This window comes from Anabrus simplex, chromosome 2 (genome assembly GCF_040414725.1).
Source record: "Anabrus simplex isolate iqAnaSimp1 chromosome 2, ASM4041472v1, whole genome shotgun sequence".
NCBI classification, from domain to species: Eukaryota; Metazoa; Arthropoda; class Insecta; order Orthoptera; family Tettigoniidae; genus Anabrus; species Anabrus simplex.
This window is the reverse complement of record NC_090266.1, coordinates 161,031,183-161,057,084: the sequence shown is the minus strand read 5'-3', so window position 1 is coordinate 161,057,084 and position 25,902 is coordinate 161,031,183. Positions and strand designations below refer to the sequence as shown.

General features: G+C 41.6%; 1 protein-coding gene across 2 annotated transcripts in view; it reads left to right on the top strand.

Moving 5' to 3' along the window:
- The first annotated feature begins 18,751 nt into the window (after positions 1–18,751).
- LOC136863962 (dual specificity protein phosphatase CDC14C) overlaps positions 18,752–25,902 on the top strand; it is a 451,301-nt gene continuing 444,150 nt past the window's right edge. For both annotated transcript variants that reach the window (XM_068226497.1, XM_068226496.1), the window contains exon 1: positions 18,752–18,836. In XM_068226497.1, coding sequence (XP_068082598.1) covers positions 18,788–18,836 — 49 coding nt within the window. In that variant the 5' untranslated portion in view covers positions 18,752–18,787. The remainder of the gene's footprint in view (positions 18,837–25,902) is intronic.

Here is a 25,902-nt window from a genome sequence, read left to right as displayed (position 1 = left end):
ACCGTGGACACATCCCTATGGGTATCGGCTGCGATTTGACGAAGCGACCAACCTGCCCTTCTCAGCCCGATCACCATACCCCTCGTAAAGTCGTCTGTCTGCTGGAAATGCCTCCGTTGACGGCGGCCTGGCATTCTTAGCTATACACTTGTCCTGTGGCACACGACAACACGTTCTACAATGACTGTCGGCTGAGAAATCACGGTACGAAGTGGGCCATTCGCCAACGCCGTGTCCCATTTATCGTTCGCTACGTGCGCAGCACAGCGGCGCATTTCACATCATGAGCATACCTCAGTGACGTCAGTCTACCCTGCAATTGGCATAAAGTTCTGACCACTCCTTCTTGGTGTTGCATTTGCTCTGTCAGTCAGTGTATACTGATAATCTACAAGTGAAAGGATGGCCATGAGCGCATCAACACACGCTTTCAAAGAATGTAGTTAAAAGTTTGATCTGTACAGTTACCATTGGAGCTAAATGTGATAGCGTCGAGTTCTCTCGTACGTCGGGATCTCTGGAACTTACCTTATGTTGCCATGCCGAAGGGCACTTATCTATAGAATCATAACTCATGACTAGCCAGTTGTTCTATTTAAAATATTTTCACAATATAAGAGAAAGAATATCCATGTCCATGGTAGATAATGAACTGATCGGTGCTGTCGAAATCTGCGTAGTCTGAAACTGGAACTTGGACTAGTGCACCGAAGCTGAAGCAGGGACGTATAATTGAAGGAATGGGGCTGATTATTTTGTTTGTTGTGTCTGGAGATTTGGTTCTTAACCATCCCATACACTGGTTGTACAAAGTCTTTGGGAGCTTTCAATATACGAGTACTGAGTTGTTACATAAATATTATAACACATGTCGATTACATACTGAAGTTGTGACTGATGGCAGAGCGAGGGACCTGCTGTATGTCGTCAAACGAAACCCCCTTGGTCCCTATACCTGTAAGGAGGCCATCATTTATGAGCATCTCAAGAAAACAGGTTCCCTTCGGTTGTAATGCATTAAGAGTGGTTGCATCTGCGAGACTCATTTTGTTAGATTTATTGGTTCAATACCGAACACTTTTTCTTGCCAAAATATTGTAATTCGCTTGTCTCCATACAGACTACTTGAAGGGACTTTATGTTCACAGTGTTACTGTATCAACTTTTTCTCCGCAGCTTTTCCCATAATACCCTGATGGGGTCGCTAATGCTATCAGTGTCGCACTTGTAAACTTTGCATAATTTTTCGGCCAAATGCCCCTCCTGACGCCAACCCTATGTAGAGGGATGTATTCAGGTATTTCTTATGGTAGCTGGAAGTGTTGTGCGGACACGTTATTATAGGATTTGAGCCTCGAATGTTAATTCGATAAGTTATGCTCGAGTTCTAATTTTCCAAGCTGAGTGGCTCAGACTGTAGAGTACTCGCCTTCTGATCGCAAGTCGGCGAGTTAGATCCCGGGTCTGTTCGGTGGTATTTGAAGGTCCTGAGACACGTCAGACTAGTGTCGGTAGATTTCCTCGTACGTAAAGAAGCACCTGGGTCGTAAAACTATTATTATTATTATTATTATTATTATTATTATTATTATTATTATTAGTAGTAGTAGTAGTAGTAGTAGTAGTAGTAGTAGTAGTAGTAGTAGTACCGAGCTCGATAGCTGCAGTCGCTTAAGTGCGGCCAGTATCCAGTAATCGGGAGGTAGTGGGTTCGAGTCCCCCTGTCGGCAGCCCTGAAGATGGTTTTCCGTGGTTTCCCCATTTTCACACCAAGCAAATGCTGGGGCTGTACCTTAAATAAGGCCACGGCCGCTTCCTTCCCATTCCTATACCTTTCCTATCCCATCGTCGCCATAAGACCTATCTCTGTCGGTGCGACGTAAAACAAATAGCAAAAAACAGTAGTAGTAGTAGTAGTATTATGTGTTCTTATAACAACGGTAAACGTATTTGCTTGGCGATGCCCTTTCAAAGCTGTCACCGAGATTCCCCCCAGTTCGAATAGGGGTCTTTGTGTATGATGTTTGAAACGGAGAGCATATCCGTACGATTCGAATTGCTCGTAAAGGTGTTAGATTAAGTGTAACATGAAAGTCCAGCTTGACTTTTTATTTCCATATAACCCCCGCATTTGACAGCAAATTATACATATTATTTAGTTCTATTCCCATCCAGTAAATTCATTTCTGTGAAATGTCCGTTGTAGGTTTTAATACATAGTACTGTTTTACCAGTCTGTGATACAAGAATTTTTGTGTGCCCAGTCAACCTGGCTGAATGAACAAGCAAGGCAAGGCAAGGCAGGGCAGGTCAGGTCAGGTCAGTTCGTGCCTGGTTAATCTCTATGCTGCTGAGGTTTTGTTAATAGATAGGCTGACCCTGAAAGGCAGCACAGGCAGGGGCACCTTCTGATAACATGCAGCAGATACACTTGCATGTCGCTTGGCGACACGCCATCTGCTATCCGCCAACCGAGACACCTGCAGTGGAGTCTCACCCACGGGTCTAAGATGATTTACGCTGGAGGAAGTGCTATTTGTTTCCAGCAGTTATTGTTTACGAATAGAACGTTTCTTTGGTTCATTATTTTTCAGGTCTCTAACTGGAATGGAAAGATAAGGAAACCGAATGAATTAACTTCGCTGTACGGGTTATGTAGCTACAAGCTTACGTTAAGGAGACATTGGGTCTCACTCCTACCGTAGGTAGCCCTGAAGAAGATATTCCGTGATTCCCCATTTTCACACCGGAGGCTTTCTCAGTCCTAAGAAATGAAAATCCACAGCCTGTGTCCAGTCATTCGACCGGGTCAGGAATGGAATTAATGAAGCCCCATCTAGCGGCGAGGCTAGGAATTGTTCCGGCTGCCGAAGCCTGTCGCACTCCCGTGATCTCAGTCCTAAGCCTTTTTCCTATTCGAGGGTCATTGAAAACTATTTTGTGTTCGTGGAACCCTGCAGTCATACTTGGATTTGCAACTTTGCTGAAGTGGCCATGTGGACTTAGATTTCTGTTATGCTTTTCCTCATATGGTCAGTTATGATCGTATAGTGTAGAGGTATCGTATCTACCTCTTACACGGAGGCACCGAGTTTGATTCCTGGCCAGTCCAAATATTTTAATTCTTCACCGATGGCTGGAGTGGGGTTTGCTCAGCAGTCATCTTGGCTAGCCAGGGCTGGAAATGGGCTGTTTGTCGTACGGAGATTCTCCTTCTCGAGATCAACATCTAATTTGCAGATCTGCCCAATGAATATGTGATTTAGGCTGCCTTCACACGTACCACTTTGCAACTACAAAGCAGTGGTTCTTAAGAAGTGGTTCAGCTGTGGTTACAATCGACTACTCTTAACCACAGTTACGTGGTTCTTTTGCGGATATTTGAAGTTCGTATCGACCACAAACTTCCAACCACTTTCACCCGTAAGTACATAGTAATGAAATGGATTTCGAAGGGGAAGCATTGCTGTGATTTTTGTTAACGTCGACGAAGACGGCGCTATCGAAATAGTTTATTGGATTCATCCTATTATAGAAAACAGGAGCTTTTGCGTTTTCTACACGGTTGCTATAAGAAGAAGTTATATAGTCCCAAATGTTGGTAATTTGCTTACATCTTCAATAAACAATTCCGTACCAAAGGTATCACTTTCTTCCGCCATTTTGCAGCAGCACTAGGGCGGAAATATGTATCACCGGCTGGAAACGAAGGGAACGACGGAAGTGAGTTGGTGTGCGCGAGATTCGCAGCACTATCAACTGGCGTGTGGTTGCAGTGTCGCCCCTGTGAATTGCGTTCGACCACTGCCAGGGACGATTTTGTGGGTGATATCGTCCACAGATTGCGACGATGGTTGAACTTTACTGCAACGTGTGGTATGTGTGAAGGCAATATTGCATTTCCAAAATCGCTTGAGACAGCCACCCACTCTTGTGCAGTTGCAAAGTGGTACGTGTGAAGCATTATCGATGTCTATTTCCTTATGGTAAAGTCTATCCCTCGCCATTCTTAATTTGGCCCTCCTCCTATTGGAGTTGATACTTCCTCTTGCTTCTATTGTATCAACAGGGGACCATTTTTTGTCCGGTAGCCCAGTGTGCTTAGCTCTGGCCAGGTGTTCTATTAATTTTGTACGTGACTGTCAGGTTCACATTCCATCGTTTTTCTCAGACATACTATGGATGGTACTGTACTCCATTGCTTCATATTTCTAATACTGCAAAAATACCTTCCCTCACTTTCCATTTCCCCATATAACTTCAGGACTCACTGTAACTGTAAAGTAACCTCTTTGACCACCTTGTTTGGCAATTCCTGAATGAAACTGTTAGTGAGTAAGGGCGTGATATTTTCTGGGCCGAGTTGCTCAGACGGTTCAGGCGTTGGCCTTCTGAACCCAACTTGGCAGGTTCGATCCTGGCTTGGTCCGGTGGTATTTGAAGGTGCTCAGATACGTCAGCCTCGTGTCGGTAGATTTACTGGCACGTATAAGAACTCCTGCGGGACTAGATTTCGGCACCTCCGCGTCTCCGAAAACCGTAAAAGTAGTTAGTGGGACGTAAAATAATAAAAAATAATAATATAATTTTATAATTATTATATAATTATATATTATTAATTATTATAATATATTATTATTAAGTGATAATCTGGGAGATTGATATAGCTGTCTTCCATTTTCATGTAGCGTCTGAGAATGCTAGCGTTATAGGCCTGCACGGCCACAGTTGAGTGCTCTCTCAGGGTATAACACTGAGCGGAGGTGTGAGACATTATACCGACCGCACCCGATTACAGGTGGCACTAGGTATCACCTCAGTTTACATGGTGCGGGTGACCTTGAAGTTCATGTTATGGGGGGGAAAATCCTCGGAAATTGCAAGGGTCTAAAATCTAGTCAGAATGGCTCAACACGCCAAGTGCACTATAGAATGGTCATCCATATGATTGAGAGTAAATGGATATGAGCACACAACCTTTGAAATGTTTTCCACAATATAGTTTTTAATTCTACTTGAAGGACAATGTGAGATGGATATGAGCACGCTACTTTTGAAATTATTTTTTAATTCTACTTCAAAGAAATTTTGTGGTGGGGTTTTCTCATATACCATGGTTGTAGATTTGCGGTGTGAATTATGCGCTGTTCAAAACCATCGGAGGGACAAGATTTGGAACATATATTGTAGCATCAGTTTTGTTTACAGTGATTACCGAGCGAGTTGGCCGTGCGTTTAGGGTCGCGCAGCTGTGAGCTTGATTCCAAGAAATAGTGTGTTCGAACCTCACTGTCGGCAGCTCTGAAGATGGTTTTCCGTGGTTTCATATTTTCACATCAGGGAAATGCAAGGGCGCGCGCAGAGCATAATATCTGGCCTACTGTACCACAGGGTGGACTCGTGTTTTATTTCAGACTAGCAGCTGTTTGCAGCCAACAAACGTTTCTAGTGAACTTATTAAAGGGTAATTAAGAGTGCCGTCTCTACTTAGTGTACTTCAATTTATGTTGAACGTTATTAACATAGTATGCATAACCGTCCTTGCACCCGAAAGCAGATGAAAACATTTAGTTTTAAATGATACTCAAATCTGTTGGGCAGTTAAAACACACTCAGTAAAAAAAATTGCCTATAAACGTATAACAGTCCTAAAATAAAATCGAGCCTCTTTATCCACAGAACCCTTTAAAAAATCAAATTTCTAAAATGCAGTAAACAAGAGGCATAATTCATATGGGGATGAAGTGTGAAGTATTTCTCTCAATACAATTAAAATTGATATAATAATAATAATAATAATAATAATAATAATAATAATAATAATAATAATTAGGATTCGAAAGTTCATGTCCTAGGAAGTACAAAATATGCAAGCAAGCATGCCCTAAAAACTAGCTAAATATGACGTAAAAAGGGTAAAATATGACAAGGTTTTTAGGGATAGATAGTAAGTATTAGAATACTATTAACATTAAAGGTATCTAAAAGGTTATTAGCGATGGAAGAGGGGAGACATTTCATCATGCAAAGTGACAGAACTACAGTGCAGTAGGTACGTCAAACCTTTATACATCCAATCAGTATTATAGCCCTGATTTGCAGTTCACACTCAATTTCCCTTAAAAATAACATAAAAACACCGAAAAAATAAAACTATTAGCATGATTTTGGTATCTGTTGGCGTACGTATGTTTCTCTGAACCATGTCTTCTAAATCTATTAATTATCTATTTCGGGAAAAGAAAGAAAAATTCATCTACCAGAGTATTTTGAAATCCTGTGTTTGAACCTAGACACAGATAACATGTACCTTGTTAAAAACTACGTCTCAGTTTAAACAAAAATGCTCAAAATGTGAACAAATATGAACTTATATCTCTAACATGAGAAAAATAGGACGAAAACAAAAATTGTTGAAATATGTAATTTTATGCAACATAAACTTGCTTTAAACGGGGTCAGGGATTCTTCATTCAGTTATTTTTCGGATTTCGGGTAAAATGAGCTAAGGAAAGAAATATGACTTTTCCTTAACATCCGAACCATAATAATAATAATAATAATAATAATAATAATAATAATAATAATAATAATAATAATAATATCATTTTACGTCCCACTAACTACTTTCCTGGTTTTCCGGAGACACCGAGGTGCCGGAATGTTGTCCCGTAGGAGTTCTTTTACGCGCCAGTAAATCTACTGACACGAGGCTGACGTATCTGAGCACCTTCAAATACCGCCGGACTGAACCAGGATAGAACCTGCCAAGTTAGGCTCAGAAGGCCAGCGCTCTACCGTCTGAACTACTCAGCCCGGCAAATTGATGTTCTATTAAGAGACTACTTACCTGTACTTTTTTTAGAAACAGCGTAACTTTCACACAGTCGTGAATGAAGAGTAATAGAGATCTTCAGAATATGTCGTGTTAGAGCACTGGTGGCAGCCGAGATTATTTGCAAGCGTTGCGAGTAACATATTACAATATCTGTTACCATGATGATTATTTTATAATACTGCAGCATTATCATCCAACATCACTTTCAAAAGTTAAAAATAATCTTGTACCTAATACCGAGTGATTTCGCCGTGCGGTTACTGGTGCGCAGCTGTGAGCTTGCACTGTTGGCAGCCCTGAAGATGCTTTTCCGTGGATTCCCATTTTTACACCAAGCTGTACCTTAAGGCCACGGACGCTCAATCAATCAATCAATCAATCAATCAATCAATCAATCAATCAATCAATCAATACTGATCAGCATTTAGGGCAGTCGCCCAGGTGGCAAATTCCCTATCTGTTGCTTTCCTAGCCTTTTCCGAAATGATTTCAAAGAAATTGGAAATTTATTGAACATCTCCCTTGGTAAGTTATTCCAATCCCTAACTCCCCTTCCTATAAATGAATATTTGCCCCAGTTTGTCCTCTTGAATTCCAACTTTCTTTCCTAATTTTATAAACGCCATTCAAACTTATTCGTGTACTAATGTCATTCCACGCCATCTCTCCGCTGACAGCTCGGAACATACCACTTAGTCGAGCAGCTCTTCTTCTTTCTCTCAATTCTTCCCAAACCCAAACATTGCAACATTTTTGTAACGCTACTCTTTTGTCGGAAATCACTCAGAACAAATCGAACTGCTTTTCTTTGGATTTTTTTCCAGTTCTTGAATCAGGTAATCCTGGTGAGGGTCCCATACACTGGAACCATACTCTAGTTGGGGTCTTACCAGAGACTAATATGCCCTCTCCTTTGCATCCTTACTACAACCCCTAAATACCCTCATAACCATGTGCAGAGATCTGTACCCTTTATTTACAATCATATTTATGTGATTACCCCAATGAAGATCTTTCCTTATATTAACACCTAGATACTTACAATGATCCCCAAAAGGAACTTTCACCCCATCAACGCAGTAATTAAAACTGAGAGGACTTTTCCTATTTGTGAAACTCACAACCTGACTTTTAACCCCGTTTATCATCATACCATTGCCTGCTGTCCATCTCACAACATTTTCGAGGTCACGTTGCAGTTGCTCACAATCTTGTAACTTATTTATCACTCTATAGAGAATAACATCATCCGCAAAAAGCCTTACCTCCGATTCCACTCCCTTACTCATATCATTTATATATATAAGAAAACATAAAGGTCCGATAACACTGCCCTGAGGAACTCCCCTCTCAATTATTACAGGGTCAGACAAAACTTCACCTACTCTAACTCTCTGAGATCTATTTTCTAGAAATATAGCAACCCATTCAGTCACTCTTTTGTCTAGTCCAATTGCACTCATTTTTGCCAGTCGTCTCCCATGATCCACCCTATCAAATGCTTTAGACAGGTCAATCGCGATACAGTCCATTTGACCTCCAGAATCCAAGATATCTGCTATATCTTGCTGGAATCCTACAAGTTGAGCTTCAGTGGAATAATATTTCCTAAAACCGAATTGCCTTCTATCGAACCAGTTATTAATTTCACAAACATGTCTAATACAATCAGAAAGAATGCCTTCCCAAAGCTTACATACAATGCATGTCAAATTTACTGGCCTGTAATTTTCAGCTTTATGTCTATCACCCTTTCCTTTATACACAGGGGCTACTATAGCAACTCTCCATTCATCTGGTATAGCTCCTCCGACCAAACAATAATCAAATAAGTACTTCAGATGTGGTACTATATCCCAACCCATTGTCTTTAGTATATCCCCAGAAATCTGATCAATTCCAGCCGCTTTTCTAGTTTTCAACTTTTGTATCTTATTGTAAATGTCATTGTTATCATATGTAAATTTTATTACTTCTTTGGCCTTAGTCTCCTCCTCTATCTCGACATTATCCTTGAAACCAACAATCTTTACATACTGCTGACTGAATACTTCTGCCTTTTGAAGATCTTCACATACACACTCCCCTTGGTCATTAATTATTCCTGGAATGTCCTTCTTGGAACCTGTTTCTGCCTTAAAATACCTATACATACCCTTCCATTTTTCACTAAAATTTGTATGACTGCCAATTATGCTTGCCATTATGTTATCCTTAGCTGCCTTCTTTGCTAGATTCAATTTTCTAGTAAGTTCCTTCAATTTCTCCTTACTTCCACAGCCATTTCTAACTCTATTTCATTCCAGTCTGCACCTCCTTCTTAGTCTCTTTATTTCTCTATTATAATAAGGTGGGCCTTTACCATTCCTCACCACCCTTAAAGGTACAAATTATTAGCACTTTCCTATACTATCGTCGCCATAAGACGTATCTGTGTTGGTGCGACGTTGAACAACTTGTAAAAGAAATACTTGTACCGTATGAAAGGCAGCTGGCTCATTTTTATCCTACTCTGCCTTGCCATTAGCAAAATACTTCCAATTTATGTACTCTTAAAAAGGACTGCTATTCAGATGTACATGAAATCGTGTTACGAGTACGTAAGCAATTTAGGCCTACATATCGCACAATTGATAGTCTTCTCTGTATCCTTCTAGTATAAGTAAAATTATCTACAAATAAATACAAAAATGGAAAGATTTTATTAGTGCTTCTACCGTCAGTTCCAATCATACAAAGCCTCTCATCTGTATAGAGCGATCACGTTCTTGGTTCAGCTAAGCTCACTTGTGAGGTGATGTCATACCGTGAGCTATGGGTCTCGAAAGACTAGGTATATACCCGATGAGCTATTGCATTATGACCACTGGACGCGATAACATTTAGAGTGCCTGGAGCGGGGGAGAGTAACAAGTGACATGCTGCTATGTATAGTGCAGGTCTACAGGTTGCATTTTGTAGTGTCTGGCGTTCTGCTGTTGCGAGCACGTATCGAAAGTGGTGCAACGATGGGCGGACAACGAAGTGACGTCCAGCCGTTTGTCGACAGCGACTCAATGATGACAGAGGCCAGCGGAGGCTGTCGTGCATTGCTCGGTGCGACCGCGGAGCCACGTTTCGAGAAATCACCAAAAGATACAACGGTGATACCAGGTTAGTGTTTCCCAGCACACGGTTCATCGAACACTGCTGAGCAGGGGACTGCGGAATCGACGACCCTGCTGATTGCATTCCACCTAAAGCAGCGCATGAGGTAGGCATCGCCACTGGACTGTGGGTTGGAAAAAGGTCGCCTGATTCATCACATCTATGGCCGAGCGCGTGTGCAAAGATTTTCATCAGAGGCTATGGCACGTGATTGTACGGTCGGGCGGAGACAGACTGGTGAAGGAGGTATGATGACCTGGGCGATGTTTTCATGGGAAAACCTGGAACCCATTATTTCGGTGCACCAATCCCTAACAGCTTGTCCGGTATCTGGACGTTATTGGGAACAAAGTCCATCTGTTCATGTTAACAGTAGGTGACGGCTACTTGCAACAGGACAATGCACCATGCCGTACTGCGAAGGTTGTGAAGGACTGGTTCGACGAAAGTGACGAATTTGCTTTAATACAGTGGCCTCCAAATAGCCCCGATATGAACCTCAACGAACAGTTATGGTTCGACTTGGAGAAGCGGGTTGGGGTTCGTGCTCCACAACCATCGCTCAGCAGAGTACGCACACTGGAGGACGTGTTGTTGCGCTTGTGGTAGCAGATACCCCAGGATACCTTCCGCGACATTGTTGAATTGTTCTACATCGTATTAGGTAGGTGGTCATTTTCGCCATTTTCGCTCTTAACCTGCTCCCCGCTGGTATGGCAGTAGTCAGACCCAACCTGATATCCTTTTTTTGTTTTCTATTTCTATACGCTAGCAAACAAGTGTAAAGGTTAATAGCATGTTAAATTACTCATCTCGGTACTAAAACCGTATCTCTTAACATAAATTGTATAACTCTTGCACTAATATGCAACTTTTACCGGATACGACGGATGCAAAAGCATGGACGTTGACAATTTCCCTTTTAATATACATTCTTGTGATACATACTACATTCTCGTTGGATAAATGCGAGAATGAATAGCTTACTGATAAAGGAGATTATTTATTTATTTATTTATTTATTTATTTATTTATTTATTTATTTATTTATTTATTTATTTATTTATTTATTTATTTATTTATTTATTTATTTATTTATTAATTAAGTGGCAAAGTTAGGGCTCGTGGCCCTCTCTTACACTTAAGCACATACAATTTTCTTGATTTTTACAGCATTGATTTAAAATATCATGGTAATCAATTACAGTTATTGAGATAAGTCAGGTAAGGAATAACAATCATACAATTAGATTACTATTGATGAAAAATTATAGGATAAATAGAGAGTGGATAATAACAAAAAGATACCAACTTAATATCTAAAGAACAGATCTACTAACTAGCTTAAAGGAAAACTTATTCAAATACAAGGCTAAAATAAATTAACTGAATATTACTATGTTACAGTCTGAGTATACTCAAATCGATGTTACTGTGTAATCTATTTCCAGGAACAGTACATAGCCTTAAATGAGAGGAGTAAGAACGTAAATGGGGTAGCCTAAGATAAGTCTAGTACGTAATGTTTGGTTTCATTCACACGTCATTTACTCTTCAATTCATTCGAGTCAACTGTACGTACTCTGGAGGAATTTACGGTAGGCTGTTTTAAATGTCCTAGACGAGCAAGGCTTTTAAATGTCTTTCAGGATCTTATTCCATAACCTCGAAGCAGAGACCAGGAATGAATGGCTGTAGGTATTTGCTCGATGCGGTGCTATTTCATATAGTGATCCGGAACGAGTGTTAATTTCGTGGAATGAAGAAAGAAGCCTAAAATTGGACGATAGATAGGTGGGGCTGTTTGAAGAAAGCAACTGATAGACGAGGGTCATTTAAACGTAACCATTCCAACTTTTTGTAGTATGGTGTTGTATGAGCATCTTGTCGGAGCTGGAAGGCATATCGAATGCAAGAGTTCTGTACACGTTGTAGTTTTGCTGTTTGTTCACAGGTTAGTTCAATCAGTATACTGTCACAGTAGTCAAATATTGGAAATAGAAGTGTTTGTATGAGTTTTAATTTAAGGTTCAGTGGAGAACATTTTTATGACCCTTCAAAGGATAAAAGGATGCATGCACTTTTCTGTACACATTTGTTATATGCTCATTCCAGGTCAGAGTCTCATTTAAGGTGACCCCAAGGTTTGTAACTGTCTAGGAGTATGGCACTTCAGTATCATCATTGGTAATTGGAGGAGGATTGTGATTGTTATTTAGAGCACATAGTAATTTTTTGTGTCCAATTATCATGCTTTGGGTCTTTCGTGGGTTGATGAGTAAGGTGTTGTTTCTGGCATACGTTGTGAGTCGTTGTAGGTCTGTATTCATATGTTGGATCGCTTCGCATATACAGTACTACATCTACTAGTGTGGTAATTTACCTGTAAGTCATCAGCATACATATGGTATTTACAATGGACAAGTGGGGATGAAATATCATCAATATTCAGGCCGAATAATAAAGGTCCCAGCACAGATCCTTGAGGCATGCCAGATAATCTGATAGCCCATTTGGACGTAACATCGTTTATTGAGACACACTGACGACGATTTGTGAGGTGGGATAAAAAGAAATCGAGCGCACTCCGGTCGACGCCGAGGTAGGATATAAAGAAATTGAGCGCACTCCGGTCGACGCCAAGCGAGCACAATTTTGAAAGGAGTTGTATGTTGACTGTATCAACTGCACTGCTAAAATCAAGGAGCGAGATTACCGTTACCTGTCGTTTATCCATAGCAAGCCTGATATCATCTCTCACCTGAAGAAGTGTTGTCGTCGTACTGTGGCCCTTTCTGAAACCAGATTGCAACGGGTCTAATAGTGAACTATTTGTGAGATATTCAGTTTGTTGCTCGTGTATTAATCGTTCATGGGCTTTCGCAAGCGGAGAGAATATAGATATAGGGCGGTAATTTGATGGATAATTTGATGTGGTGTTCTTTAATACTGGGATCACTAGAGCATCCTTCCAAATGGCTGGAAAAGTTCATGAATTTATACAGTAATTGAAGATATGAGTAATGATCGATAATATTGCGCCGATGACATTTTTTATGAAGCCTGTTGGAATATAATCTGCTCCTTTCGCTTGAGATTTAATGGAATTTAACACTCGTTTTACTTCGTTTATACTGACAGTTCGTAATGAGAATTTTGGTTCAACATTCAAGTAATTGCCATCTTCGTGTGACGGGATTCCGGATTCCAGTGAAATGAGAGTTAAGTGTGTCGAGCGATATTGTTGGAATATGAGGTTCTTTAATTTTTCCTATTCTTATTGAACGTAATTGATTCCACGCATTAACTGTATTGAGATTTTTGGTTAACCCTTGCCTGCAGAAAGGGAGCATGTTTGACATTGAGTCCTCTCCATTAAGTTGTTTGGTGAAGACTTCACACAGTTCATATGTTCGCGTTCTTTCGTTGTCGATGTCTATGAACTCTCTCTCACTGAGATGAGCGTGACTTTTACCGGCGAAGTGGCTTGTCACTGCAGCAGTGAGTAAATCCGTGAGAGTAGTGTTACTGTAGTTGATTTACTGGTACGTTAACGGACCTCGTACATGCTAGAATTTCAACGCCCGGCGCCTTTCAAGTCCATTGGTAAATTACTTTCAAAATATTATTATTATTATTATTATTATTATTATTATTATTATTATTATTATTATTATTATTATTATTATTATTATTAGTTGTACGTCACGCCGACTCAGATTTTATGGTTACGATGGGCTACGACTAGGAAGGAAGGAGCGTGGCCTTAGTTATGGTTCAGCCCCAGCATTTCCTGGTGTTAAAATGGGAAACAGTCTTCACAGCTGCCGACAGTGGAATTCGAACCCACCATCTTCCGAATCCAAGCTCACAGCTACAATGGTCCGAACCTCGCAGCCAATTAACTGTGTATTATTAGGCCTATCATTATTATTTTCTTTCTTTCTCCATTACGGTCTTAAGGGTCCACATGACAATTTCAATGTTTCTTCTTTTGTTGTTCCTTCTTCTTCCAGTACTCCTTGGTCTGCTCACTATGTCTCCTTTTCCTCTCCTTGGACCATTTTGAGCCTCTTTTCTTTCCCTCCCGGGCTTGGAATCCTTCAATTTTACACTTTCTAAAAATCTCTGTTGCTTCTCTTATATTGTTTGCTTCCAAATCTTTGACTTCATGAATCCAGGTTGTTGTTGACTTCTTGTTCCAAAGATATTTGAAGATCTGTTTGGTTAACCTGTTGTCATCCATTCTGTATAAATGTCCAGAAAATATCAATCTCCTCATCCGCATTGTTTGTTATGTTTTCTACGTTCCGATATATTTAAACATTACTGTACTTCTTGATTTCTAGAGTTTTGTAGTTGTTAGCAGACCGAGTATTTTCCGTATACTTTCTCATTCCAGTGCTTCTAATTTATTCAGCTTGTAATTCTGTACTAAACATTCACTCGCGTATGGGCATTCCCGTTTTACTTCTGTGTTGTAGTGTTCTATTTTGAGGTTTGTAGACGAACACTTTTTGTTGTAGATATTCCTAGTTACACCGTGTTCTCTTTGCATCTTGTGTATCCTTCTACAGCGAATTATTATTATTTCTCAACACATGCCTTTTAGGAAGATAATTATTCCGAGAATCAAGGTATTTTAGGTCTGATAATTCCGAAGACACATATTTGACCTCTAATGTGAACCAACTCTCTCTCTCTCTCTCTCTCTCTGCGCGCGCGCGTGTGTGTGTGTGTGTGTGTGTGTGAAATACTTGAAAATCACGTACTGTTGGAAGTTGGAGAGAGTTCGGACTGAAATTGTACAAATAGTTTTTGATCTGCCTGAACAGTTTCCATACTTTCTCCGTAAGTTACGCAAGTCTTCCTTCGTGCGTGTGTAGTTTTTTTTTTTGTATTCACGATAACAAAATGTGAAGTGTTTTAAACTAGCCCTTGTACTTCAACTTTCTCTATTTAATACCTATTAGAACTATGATGATATCTGTTGCAGACATGTCACAGCAAGAGTAGAGAATATAAGGCAAAGGGAGTTTTCCACAAATTGTCTTGACGGGTATGTCGAATACTCGGGACACAGAAATCGAACAAACTAATTTAACTTAAAATACATGAACACCGACAACCGTCGTCCTGGTTATCGTACTTCAGGTATGCTAAGTAAATGGGGCTGTAAATTTCCAAGATATTCCAAGTCCCCTACTTAAATGACGACAGTAACAGTAACAACCACCACAACAATCCTATATTCAAGGGAGCTTTGCAGTTTTCTAAACTACAGTGAAAGATCGGAATACGAATGGACTTTGTAAGTTGAAGGTGTATAATACTGTATTCATCAATGGATTCATTCCTCAATCCAAAAGCTGGTTTGATCATCTACAGATCCATAATCAGCTCTCCTGGATGGTCTATGAACTACTGGAGAGACGTAGGAGAGAAATGACCGAGCGTGTGGCTACGTGGTTTGGGCCACGCAGTTGTCAGCTTGCATTTGGGAGATAATGGGTTCAAGCCCCACTGTCGGCAACCCTGAGGATGGTTTTCCTTGGTTTCCTATTTTCACACCAGGCAAATGCTGTGGCTGCACCTTAATTGAGGCCACGGTCGCTTCCTTCCTACTCCTAGCCCGTCCTTATCCCATCGTCGCCATAGGACCTACCTGTGTCGGTGAAAAAAAAAAGAGAAATGATGAGTAAGGTAACTTCCCGTAGCTTTCCTTGGACAGTTGCAGCTGCATTTCAGCTTGCCAAAATCGCGTAAATGCATACACCAATCGACACTATGAGGTACACCTTCCTGACATTTATCATATGAACTGGCTGGATAAGTAATGGCATTACCGGTATCTATCATACCTGTCACTTTCATTTGATTGGGACAGGTCGATCAAAGTAACAAACTACTTCTAGCCCATACCAAAATACTGACGATCTTCAGAACGTAAGTCCCATTTGGGTCCCTTTCCTGTTATTCGGAGACAGGCAGTGTTGCATGGTGGGCCGCGGTCTGACGTGGCCTGATGTCTGTGGTTATAATGTACCAGTTCTGTATGCTACTATTGTGGTGTAGTGGTAACCTGAATTTGGCTGGTATTCATGAGGTTGTACGTACGTCTTTAAGAGGGAGGATATATTAAAGCTCCTGTCTCATTTACGACGGTTTTAATACCAGGTTCGTGAAGTAATTATGCCATGACTTTTTCATTATTAGTACGACATTTTGACTTAGAAAGAATAAAAGAGTTTATTTTCAACAAAAAATATAATTTGTGGCATAAAAACTTAGTAGCGTCTGCATTAGACACTTCAAACCATTAGAAGTACCAAATAAAAAGCACGGTTCAATATTTAGTTCATTTTCTTCCAAAATCGACCACATCTTGCAGTTGAGTCTACATGGAATCAACTAGTCATTTCAAACGACTTGTTTTACATGGAGTCAACTAGTCATTTCATATAATTGTTCTCAGCCGCGGCATTCCAGGCATCCTGGACGAACTTCCACAAACTATCAGCACGTCTTGAGGGGTATTGGACCAATTTTTCCGCATTGTGCTGCTTTACTTGTGCCCGCATATTCTGAATTTGGTACAAGTCCGGAGAGCGACGAGGCCAGACTATCGAATCGATATCCTGTCTGTTCACAGACCTGTCTTGAATCAATTGAGATGTGTGTTCTGGCTGATTTTCCCGCTGAAGTTGAATTCTATCAGGATACAACAACCTAGTATAAAAACATATAATGTTCCAGCACCGCTTATATTTATGCTGGTTCAGTTTTCCGCGAATGCGGTAGATTGTGCCCACTTCATGACGAGAAATATACCCCCAACATGACACAGACACTCGACCGCCAGGAAAATTGACAACTGCCTTCAAAATACAGTAGCTGCGGTGTGAAAGGGATTCCATTCAGCCTATGCCACTATCATGGCATCCTATTGTGTTGAAATTTCCCTTCTACCACTCCCAACTTCTCGGGCAAAAATATCCGAACGTCGATAACTTTCACCCATCTCCGAGCTGTTCTTTCTGAAACGTGGAAATATCTAGCTGAATCGCTGCCCATATTACAGTTTATTCCGTTCCGCCACCACTTTGTGGAGCCATGTCAGTCAACTGCAAAGCCCGAGGCAAAATTGAAGATTTAAAAGAAAATATAGTTAATCTCAACCTCAGCCGTAATTTATTTTTCTGAACACCTGCACTGAGAGTAACTGTATCCACAAAATAATTCCTTAATCATTACTTTGGTTATAAGTTAACAAATACTACTGCGGCTGCAGCTGCTACTGCAACTACAAAATAATATTGTCATGGAATAAACCTATGTAAATTAACGTTGAGTTGTAGTGGTTCTGCAAATGCGTTGAATTGCATAATAATTCATTTGGAAAAACGTCGGAATTTAGATGGCAATGTCTGTTTCAAATCCTCGTCCCTCCATTTTATTTTCTTACATAAGAATATAATGTAATAATATAAGGAGAAATAGCTGACGCTAATATTGAAAATCCACAGCCTGTTTCCAGTCATTTGCCCGGGTTAGGAATGGAATGAATGAAGCCCCATCTAGCGGCGAGGATAGGAATTGTGCCGGCTGCCGTAGCCTGTCGCACTCCTCTGGGGCAATGATCAATGCGTGACAGATGAAATGAAATGATATTGGAGAGTGTTGCTGGAATGAAATATGACAAGGAAAACCGGAGTACCCGGAGAAAAACCTGTCCCGCCTCCGCTTTGTTCAGCACAAATCTCACATGGAGTGACCGGGATTTAAACCACGGAACCCAGCGGTGAGAGGCCGGCGCGCTGCCGCCTGAGCCACAGAGGCTCGCTTGTGTTGTCTGTGATCTGAGTCAGTATTACTGTAACTTCTTCACCGATGCTTGAAGTTCGCTTGATCGAAGGAAATATGCCTTTCTGTCTGTGATCAGTACATCCATTAATTTATTTATGTGATCTTTCAGGTCCATTTTAGACTTTATATGTTGATCGTATGGCAGTGTTAATAGCCCAAAGCAGTTAGGTTCTTCGACTGGAAAGCTCGCCTTCACTTGTAGATTATACGGGTACAACCAAACTTTCAGGACACATTCCTCACACATAGAAGAAAAAATGTAATATGGGTATGGCTCCGGAAATGCTTTATTTCCATGTTAGAACTCATTTTCTTTAACTCTATCTATTGCTTTAATAATGAGAAACGCACAGGAACAGAATGTACCAGCATACAACATCAAACTATTTCTTCCATGAAATGTTCAAAATTCCCTCCGTTAGCAGTTAGTACATGTACAGTACACGCAGTACTCCGGGATACACCAGCACATCAGGGATTCAGTGCGACGCTAAGTTTGATGTATGTATCAATGCTAACGGAGGGAATTTTGAACATTTCATGTGGTATGCTGGTACGTTCTGTTCCAGTGTGTTTCTCATTATTAATGCAATATGTGGAGTTGTAGAAAATGCGTTCTAACATAGAAATAAAGAGTTCCCGGAGCCATGTCCATATAACATATTTTCTTATACGTGTTAGTAACGTGTCCTGAAAGCTTAGCCGTACCTTATTGTTACGACCTGTATATCTTACAGACATGTCGGTGACTTAGAGCACTTGGGTCGTGTGAAGGTTTCATATCCCCATTTGAACTAAATTTAATGTTATTGCCTTTAATAATGTATATTCAGTAAACATGTGGTATTAATTTATGATATTGTAGTTAAAATTAACTCTGATTATGTTACATTTCTTGCAGAAACGTGATCGGAACACATACAGAAATCCACGATTATGGATGAGAGTAACGAAGTCCTTGTATGTGCTACGGAGTACGTGAAAGGTAAGAACAAGTTCAATTACATTGGATTTCGTTTACATAATTTTTTCCTTATCAGGACTGCATTTAGGCACGGGCCTTGTTCTATTGCATGTTAACATCTGTGCAATGTGAACATTATATAATTCTAGGAACTATAGATAATTCAGGTACTTCATGGTTGAGTATAGCAGCTGACTGGAAATCTATCCTGATATTTAGTACAGGATGACCCAAAAGTCTGTTAACACTTGACGAGACAGTACTTTACGGAATATTGGAGGTAGAGAGGTACTAATTGACGCATACGATTGGCAAGACATGGGGTTCTATCGACAACAAAATAAAGTTCACAGAATGACCAACAGAGGGCGCTGGACAGCAACACGTCAGGTACAAATGGCCACACATGCTTGACATGACATGGGGTTTTATTGACACCAACAACGAGTGCACAACAGATGGCGCTGGACAGCAACACGTCAGTGATGCCGCGTGAGACCCGTGTACGCTATAAAAGGAGCTGTCGTGAGAACCCCTCTCGCATGCCTCATTCCCACAAAATTACAGGCCAGTCTCTCTCTCTCTTCTATCCATTCTTTCTAAATTATTTGAATTCCTTCTACTCACCAGGCTAAACACACCATCACTGAAGATAACACAGTAATCAATGAAGTGCAGTTTGGCTTCCGAAGTAAGCACTCAACAGTCCACCAACTCATGAGGCTTACTGAAGAAATCACCAAAATCTTCAGTGATAGAAGGCACATGGAAGTCTGTTTTCTAGACATATCGCGTGCCCTCCACAAAGTATGGCATGAAGGTCTTATATTTAAACTCACCAGTTTAGGTATACCTCCCTACTTGATTCAGCTATTCAAAAGCTACCTTCCAGGTAGGAAATTCAGGTACAAGTCAACAAAAGCTACCTTCCAGGTAGGGAATTCAGGTACAAGGCAACAAAACCCTGTCGAACCCCCGCTCCATCTATGCTGATGATACGGCAATTTCCTCTGTCTCTGGGCAACCCCCCTAGAGTACACAGTTACATCCAAGATGCCCTCTCTACTCTCGAACAATGGTTTTGAAATTGGAGAATCAAACTTAATGTAAACAAAAGCAATGCAACTCTTTCAGAGGTGCCAACTGTTACGGATTATCCGTAATTATTACGGATTTTCCCGGACGATTACGGCATTACGGTCCAAGGGTAAATTGTTACGGAAAAGCGACATTATAAGGAAAATATAATGTCTACGGAAAAAATAAGGAAACAAGGAGAATTAAACCTTTTCGAGCATTGGTACTCTACTCTCTTCGTTTCAAATTTTGTGAGTTGGCAACGATACTTATTCGATCTTCTCTTCCTTCTGCTACCCGTGAGCGTCGTGAAATTCATTGTGAATGAAGTAACTCTACTCTCCTATTCACTAAAAAATGTGATCTTGTATTATTGCAGTATTAAGTGCACCTGACATTAAGTCTCCAACAGAAAGAGTTTTCAGTGTTAATAGGAAAAACAGAATGTTTTCAGGCCTACAATAATCACATCTACACTAGAATCGCTTATTGTTCATAAGGTGAAAATGTCCTCACAGGGGAAGAATGCTACGAGAAAAATCCCACACAAAAGCAGCTGCGTGGGGAAACAATTTACAAAGAATGTTTTATGACAGAACTAACTATAATAATTTCGTGTGGCTATTTCTAGCCGAGTGCAGCCCTTGTAAGGCAGACCCTCCGATGAGGGTGGGCGGCATCTGCCATGTGTAGGTAACTTCGTGTTATTGTGGTGGAGGATAGTGTTATGTGTGGTGTGTGAGTTGCAGGAATGTTGGAGACAGCACAAACAGGCCATTGGAATTAACCGGTTAAGGTTAAAATCCCCGACCCGGCCGGGGATCGAACCCGGGACCCTCTGAACCGAAGGCCAGTACGCTGACCATTCAGCCAACGAGTCACAGAACTAACTGGTAATGTGTAAATTTATGGTATAATAGGATATATCTTAGAATAGATCGTTGTTGGGAAGGGTAAACAGGGTGACATTATCCAGAAGGGATGAGTGTGCTTTGGATTTGACTCCAACATTTTTCGGAGAGTAGGGGAGGGGAATTACGGAAAAGCCATTTCAAAGGTTGGCACCTTTGAGTCTCTATTTTCAAAACGTACTAGGACCGACCCTTTCCCATTAATCTTTTTTGGCGAAGTGATCTGGTGGATAAATTAAACCAAATACCTAGATCACATAAACTCGATTTCGGCGCAAGCGAGCAGACGCTTATCTGAAATTATACCCATAATGAAAGCCGATCAAGGTCTTAATCTAGAAAACTGGCTCACGCTGTATAAGAACTCCCGTCAACCAATTCTAGAGTATGCCAGGCCGGTCTGGGGAATGGCAGCCAAAACCCACCTGGATAAGTTGCAGCGCATTTAAAACCATGCGTTGCGTCTCATCTCAGGTGCACAGTGGTTTGAACGCAATCGGGACATCCATCAATCCCTAAATATTAATGCGATTAGAACCAGAATAAAGACGACGTCCCGGAAATTCTATTCAGGACTAATCTACAAGCCCAATGCCCTCATCACCACGTTGGGCAATTACGATACCCTTGGCCTCCGCTATAAGCGACCCAAGGTCACCCTAAACTATTCATTCACCCCTAAAAAGGGTGCAGATCACATTCTGACCAGTTCCGATTCCGCGTAAACAGGTCCCTCACCTTCGCCATCAGTGCAGTCCTAGTTAGATCAAGTCGAGGAATAGCACTCAAGACCCTATTGCGGCCGGAGGGCTAAAATCCTCATCAGAAACGGCGCGTCCGTATTCTGTTTGAGCTTGAGGCATGGCGTCAGATGCGCCTGAAATCGCGGCATGTCATGCTTGGCTTCCCTTGTCTTCCGACCTCGGTCCGTATGTTTATTGGTTGTGGGGTTACTTGAAGTCGCACATCTACCGCGATCGTCGACCTCATTAGGGCTGCTAAAAGATAACGTCCGACGGCAATTCCCCGCCATATCTACGGATATGCTGTACAGTGCTGTTCACACTACAGGTATTGTTTATTAATGACGACCGACATGTTGAGCATGTGTTATCAAGAACATCGTCTTTGCTAATCCTCGATTGTTGTCCTAAATATTGATTGTGTATCGTATGAAGCGCCATCTGTTGGTCATGTACTTTATTTTGGCATCATTAAAACCAAGTATCATGCCAATTACGTGTTTTTTATTACCTCTCTACTTCCAATATTCCGTGAAGTATTGCCTCGTCAATTGTTAACGAACATTTGGGTCACCTGTATTCCGTGAGTGCCATACCGGTCTACAACATACAACGGAAGTCGAAAAGATAATTAGACATCCTTATATTGATTTTATTCCTTTTCCACTTAAGGTGTCTAGTTTCCTAAAATAGAAATGAATTCCTTAAAGCAGGATGCTAGTTGTTTAACCCCTGTCTAGAAAGCGAAGAATAATGGCCGAGAGGGTTCGTCGTGCTGACCACACGACACCTCGTAATCTGCAGGCCTTCGGGCTGAGCAGCGGTCGCTTGGTAGGCCAAGGCCTTTCAGAGGCTGAAGTGCCATCGGGTGGGGTTTATTGGTTTAACGTCGCATTAACACAGACGTTTTCGGCGACGAAAGGATGGGGAAGGGCTAGGATAGGGAAGGAAGCGACCGTGGCCTTGATGTACAACCACAGCATTTGCCAGGTGTGAAAATGGGAAACCACGGATAACCATCTTCATGGCTACCGACGGTGGGATTTGAACCCACCAATCTCCCGAATACAGGTTCGCAGCTACGCGACCCTAACCGCACGGCCAACTCGCTCGGTTTATTGGCTGGATGACAGCGTATGTTCAGAGATTTGTGTTTCCACGGTGTGATATGTACAGTCGTAATTAATACTTTACATCGTCATTCTAAGTAGTTTAGACGGTACAGCTCTGGCCTTCTGAGTACAAGTTGGTGGGTTCGATACTGGCTCAGTCCGGTGGTATTTCAAAGTGCACAGATACGCTAGCCTTGTGTCGGTGAATTTACTGGCAAGTAAAAGAACTCCTGGGATACAAAATTTCGGCACTTCTGAAAACCGTAAAAGTAGTAAGTGGGACGTAAAACCCATTGTCCGATGTTATCCCCGAACTCCATTTTCTATTTATTTCGTATGGCGTATGGAGGGAACAGAGAAACTATATATATGCACTTAAAAATATATACACTTAAAGTAGATAGAACAACAATCGGACAAAGGATCAGTTGATGGTAGTATAACTTATTATTTAATGTCCAGGGAATTTAGCCAATTCACTGCCTCTTCACTTGCCGCATGAAGTTCGTGGTATCCTACCTGGAAGCTCCGAAGTGGGCACATCATTACAACATGGTGGACTGTCTGAGCCACTTCACCGCAGTCGCAATGAGGGTTGGAAATTTTTCCCCACTTGTGGAGCCAGAAATTGCATCTTTGAAGACCGGTCTTCACTCTGTTCAACGGAGCCCAGATTCTTCTTGGCAAGTTGAACCCAGCAAGTTTCCTACAAGGGTCAGATATCAACCCTAGCTGGTCAGGGTTTGAAGCGGCCTACTCTTCCATCCAGGCATTATTCATGTTGTACTGCGACTCAACCAGCCTCTTTCCTAGTTGCCATGATGGATGTCGAGATATTAATCTTCCATGCTTCTGAGGGTTTCAGTCCTGATGAATCGGCAAGAGTGTATTTGCAGTACATTTTAACCATTCCTTCTTCAGAGCAGTTAGCCTTCAAAGGTGAGGAGGATGGATGGATGTTAATACTGGCAGCCATTTAAGTGGTGTGGATTTGAGTGTGCCAGGCACTGTCCTCATGGTATCATTCAGCTGGACATCAACTTTTCCTGTGTGTGCATTGTTGATCCATACAGGGCTGCAATATTCTGCAACTGGGTATACTAGGGCAAGAGCTGTTGTTCGGAGGACATTAGCATTTGCTCCCCAACTAGTGCCACTGAGTTTGTGAAGGATATTGTTACGTGTTTTAACCTTTGCTGCTGTTCTGCAGAGGTGTTCTTTATACGTCAAAGTGCTATCCAACACAATACCAAAGTATTTTGGATGAGCACAGTATTTTAGCTGTTGGCCTTTGAATTGAACTTGTGGGATGTAATGGGCTCTCCTGTTGTCTAGATGGAAGGTAGTAATCTCCGTTTTGTTTACATTGGGTTTCAATCGCCAGGTGTTGAAGTATCTATCCATTTTTAGGAGATCTTGTGTGAGAATGGCTTCAGCTGTCTCAAAGTCTATGGACTGTGCTGTTAGGGCTATGTCATCAGCACATATAAACTTTCGGCACGCAGTAGATGGAAGATCTGCCGTGTAGTAGAGATTGAAGAGAAGTGGAGCAAGAATAGAACCCTGCGGCAATCCATCATTTAATCTGTAGGATCTGCTTCTGTTTCCATTGAGATGTACTTGAATTAGGCGATTGCATAGCATGTTGTTGAGCAAGGAAGCTAAGATCTTGCAAGGGATAATTTTCAGGAACTTCAGGATCATCCCTTTTCGTCAGACTGTATCATAGGCTGATGAAAAATCGACATACACAGCAACCGTTTCCACTTTTTCTTGAAAGCTCTGCTCAACATGGCTGGTTAGTGCCAGAACCTGATCCTTCCTTCCTTCCTTGGCCTGTAAAATAGATTAGGCTTGTTAGCTGAAAGAATTCATGCATATTATCAAATATTAATTGTGTGTTACCGGCGACTGTTTACACTTCGTCTGAATTGAAACATAAGCATGTCATTGTACATTGTTACACCTTTTAGTGTTCAGTCTGCAAGATTCTGTGAATGAACTATGCTCCGAGATACCGGTAATCATGTATTCCCTGCTACCACAGTGACTTTCTGGTTCCATTCTGTACAGGGTCATACCTTTACGAATTAGTTTCTTCAGTATGGAATAAAGTAGAGGGTGCGGCAGTAATACCTGACGAATTTCAAACGTAAATAACTCGGCAACGCAATAAGCCATTTAAATATTTATTGCACAGTTGGAAAGAGTAGTGTTTGCCATTTGCGTCACATACACATACACACTACGTTTTGAAAATAATGTCATCAAAATACAGACCGTCCTGTTCGATGCACCTCTGAAGCCTCTCCCTGAAGTTCCGCATGACTCGCTTGAGCATGTACGGATGGAATTTTATGTCTGCGTGTAAGATCCTCCTTACGGTGTGATCCGAGAGTCCCATAGAACGTGAATGCCTACGCACCGAACGTTGAGGAGATTGCGTAACAGCGTGTCTCACTGCACGGGCGGTCTCTGCTGTTCGGACGCTACGAGGCCTACCAGGCGGCTTCGTTTTCACCCTCGAACCACTTTTTCTCAAATTCTTCACCGATAACAGTATGTTGTTCCTGCTCGGAAATTTCTCATGTCGATCTAAGCCAAAGTGTCTGCAAAACAAACGCTGTGTTGTGATAACAGAGTGGGCATTTTTGAAATAAGTCTCAATCACAAAACCACGATGTTCACCACTCCGCGCCATGCTAGCGACTGACTGGCTGGCTCACTGACTGACTGACTGACAAGACCGGACGAGACGATGCACGTGTTCGCCAAGGCCAAGACCGCGCACACCACGACAATAACACCTGTTTGAAAGCTGTGGCCAATACGACCTTTAGTTCGCTCCAATCTGCTGTATGTGACATAAATGACAAACCCTGCTCTTTTAAAATGCGCAACAAAATTGTGAATGGCTTGTTGCGTTGCTGAGTTATTTACGTCTGAAATTCGTCAGGTATTTCTGCCGCACCCTGTATAACAGGTAACCTGTATAACCCTCTTAGAGGCAGCCCTGCGCAGGGAGTGGCGCCCCTGCCTATGTGAGTCCCAGAGCACACTGACCCGGTGTGTAACATCTGGTAAAGGGTCCCATCTCAGGGTAACGAGTGAAGACCTCAACGGTAGCACAAGCTGAGAATATGATTCGGTACGGTGGAGCTGGCGGAGGAGGCAACCCATTCCTCTTGGGGTTTGTACAGATGGAACCCACTGCCTTATGGGATGAGGTGGGATCCTCAAAGGC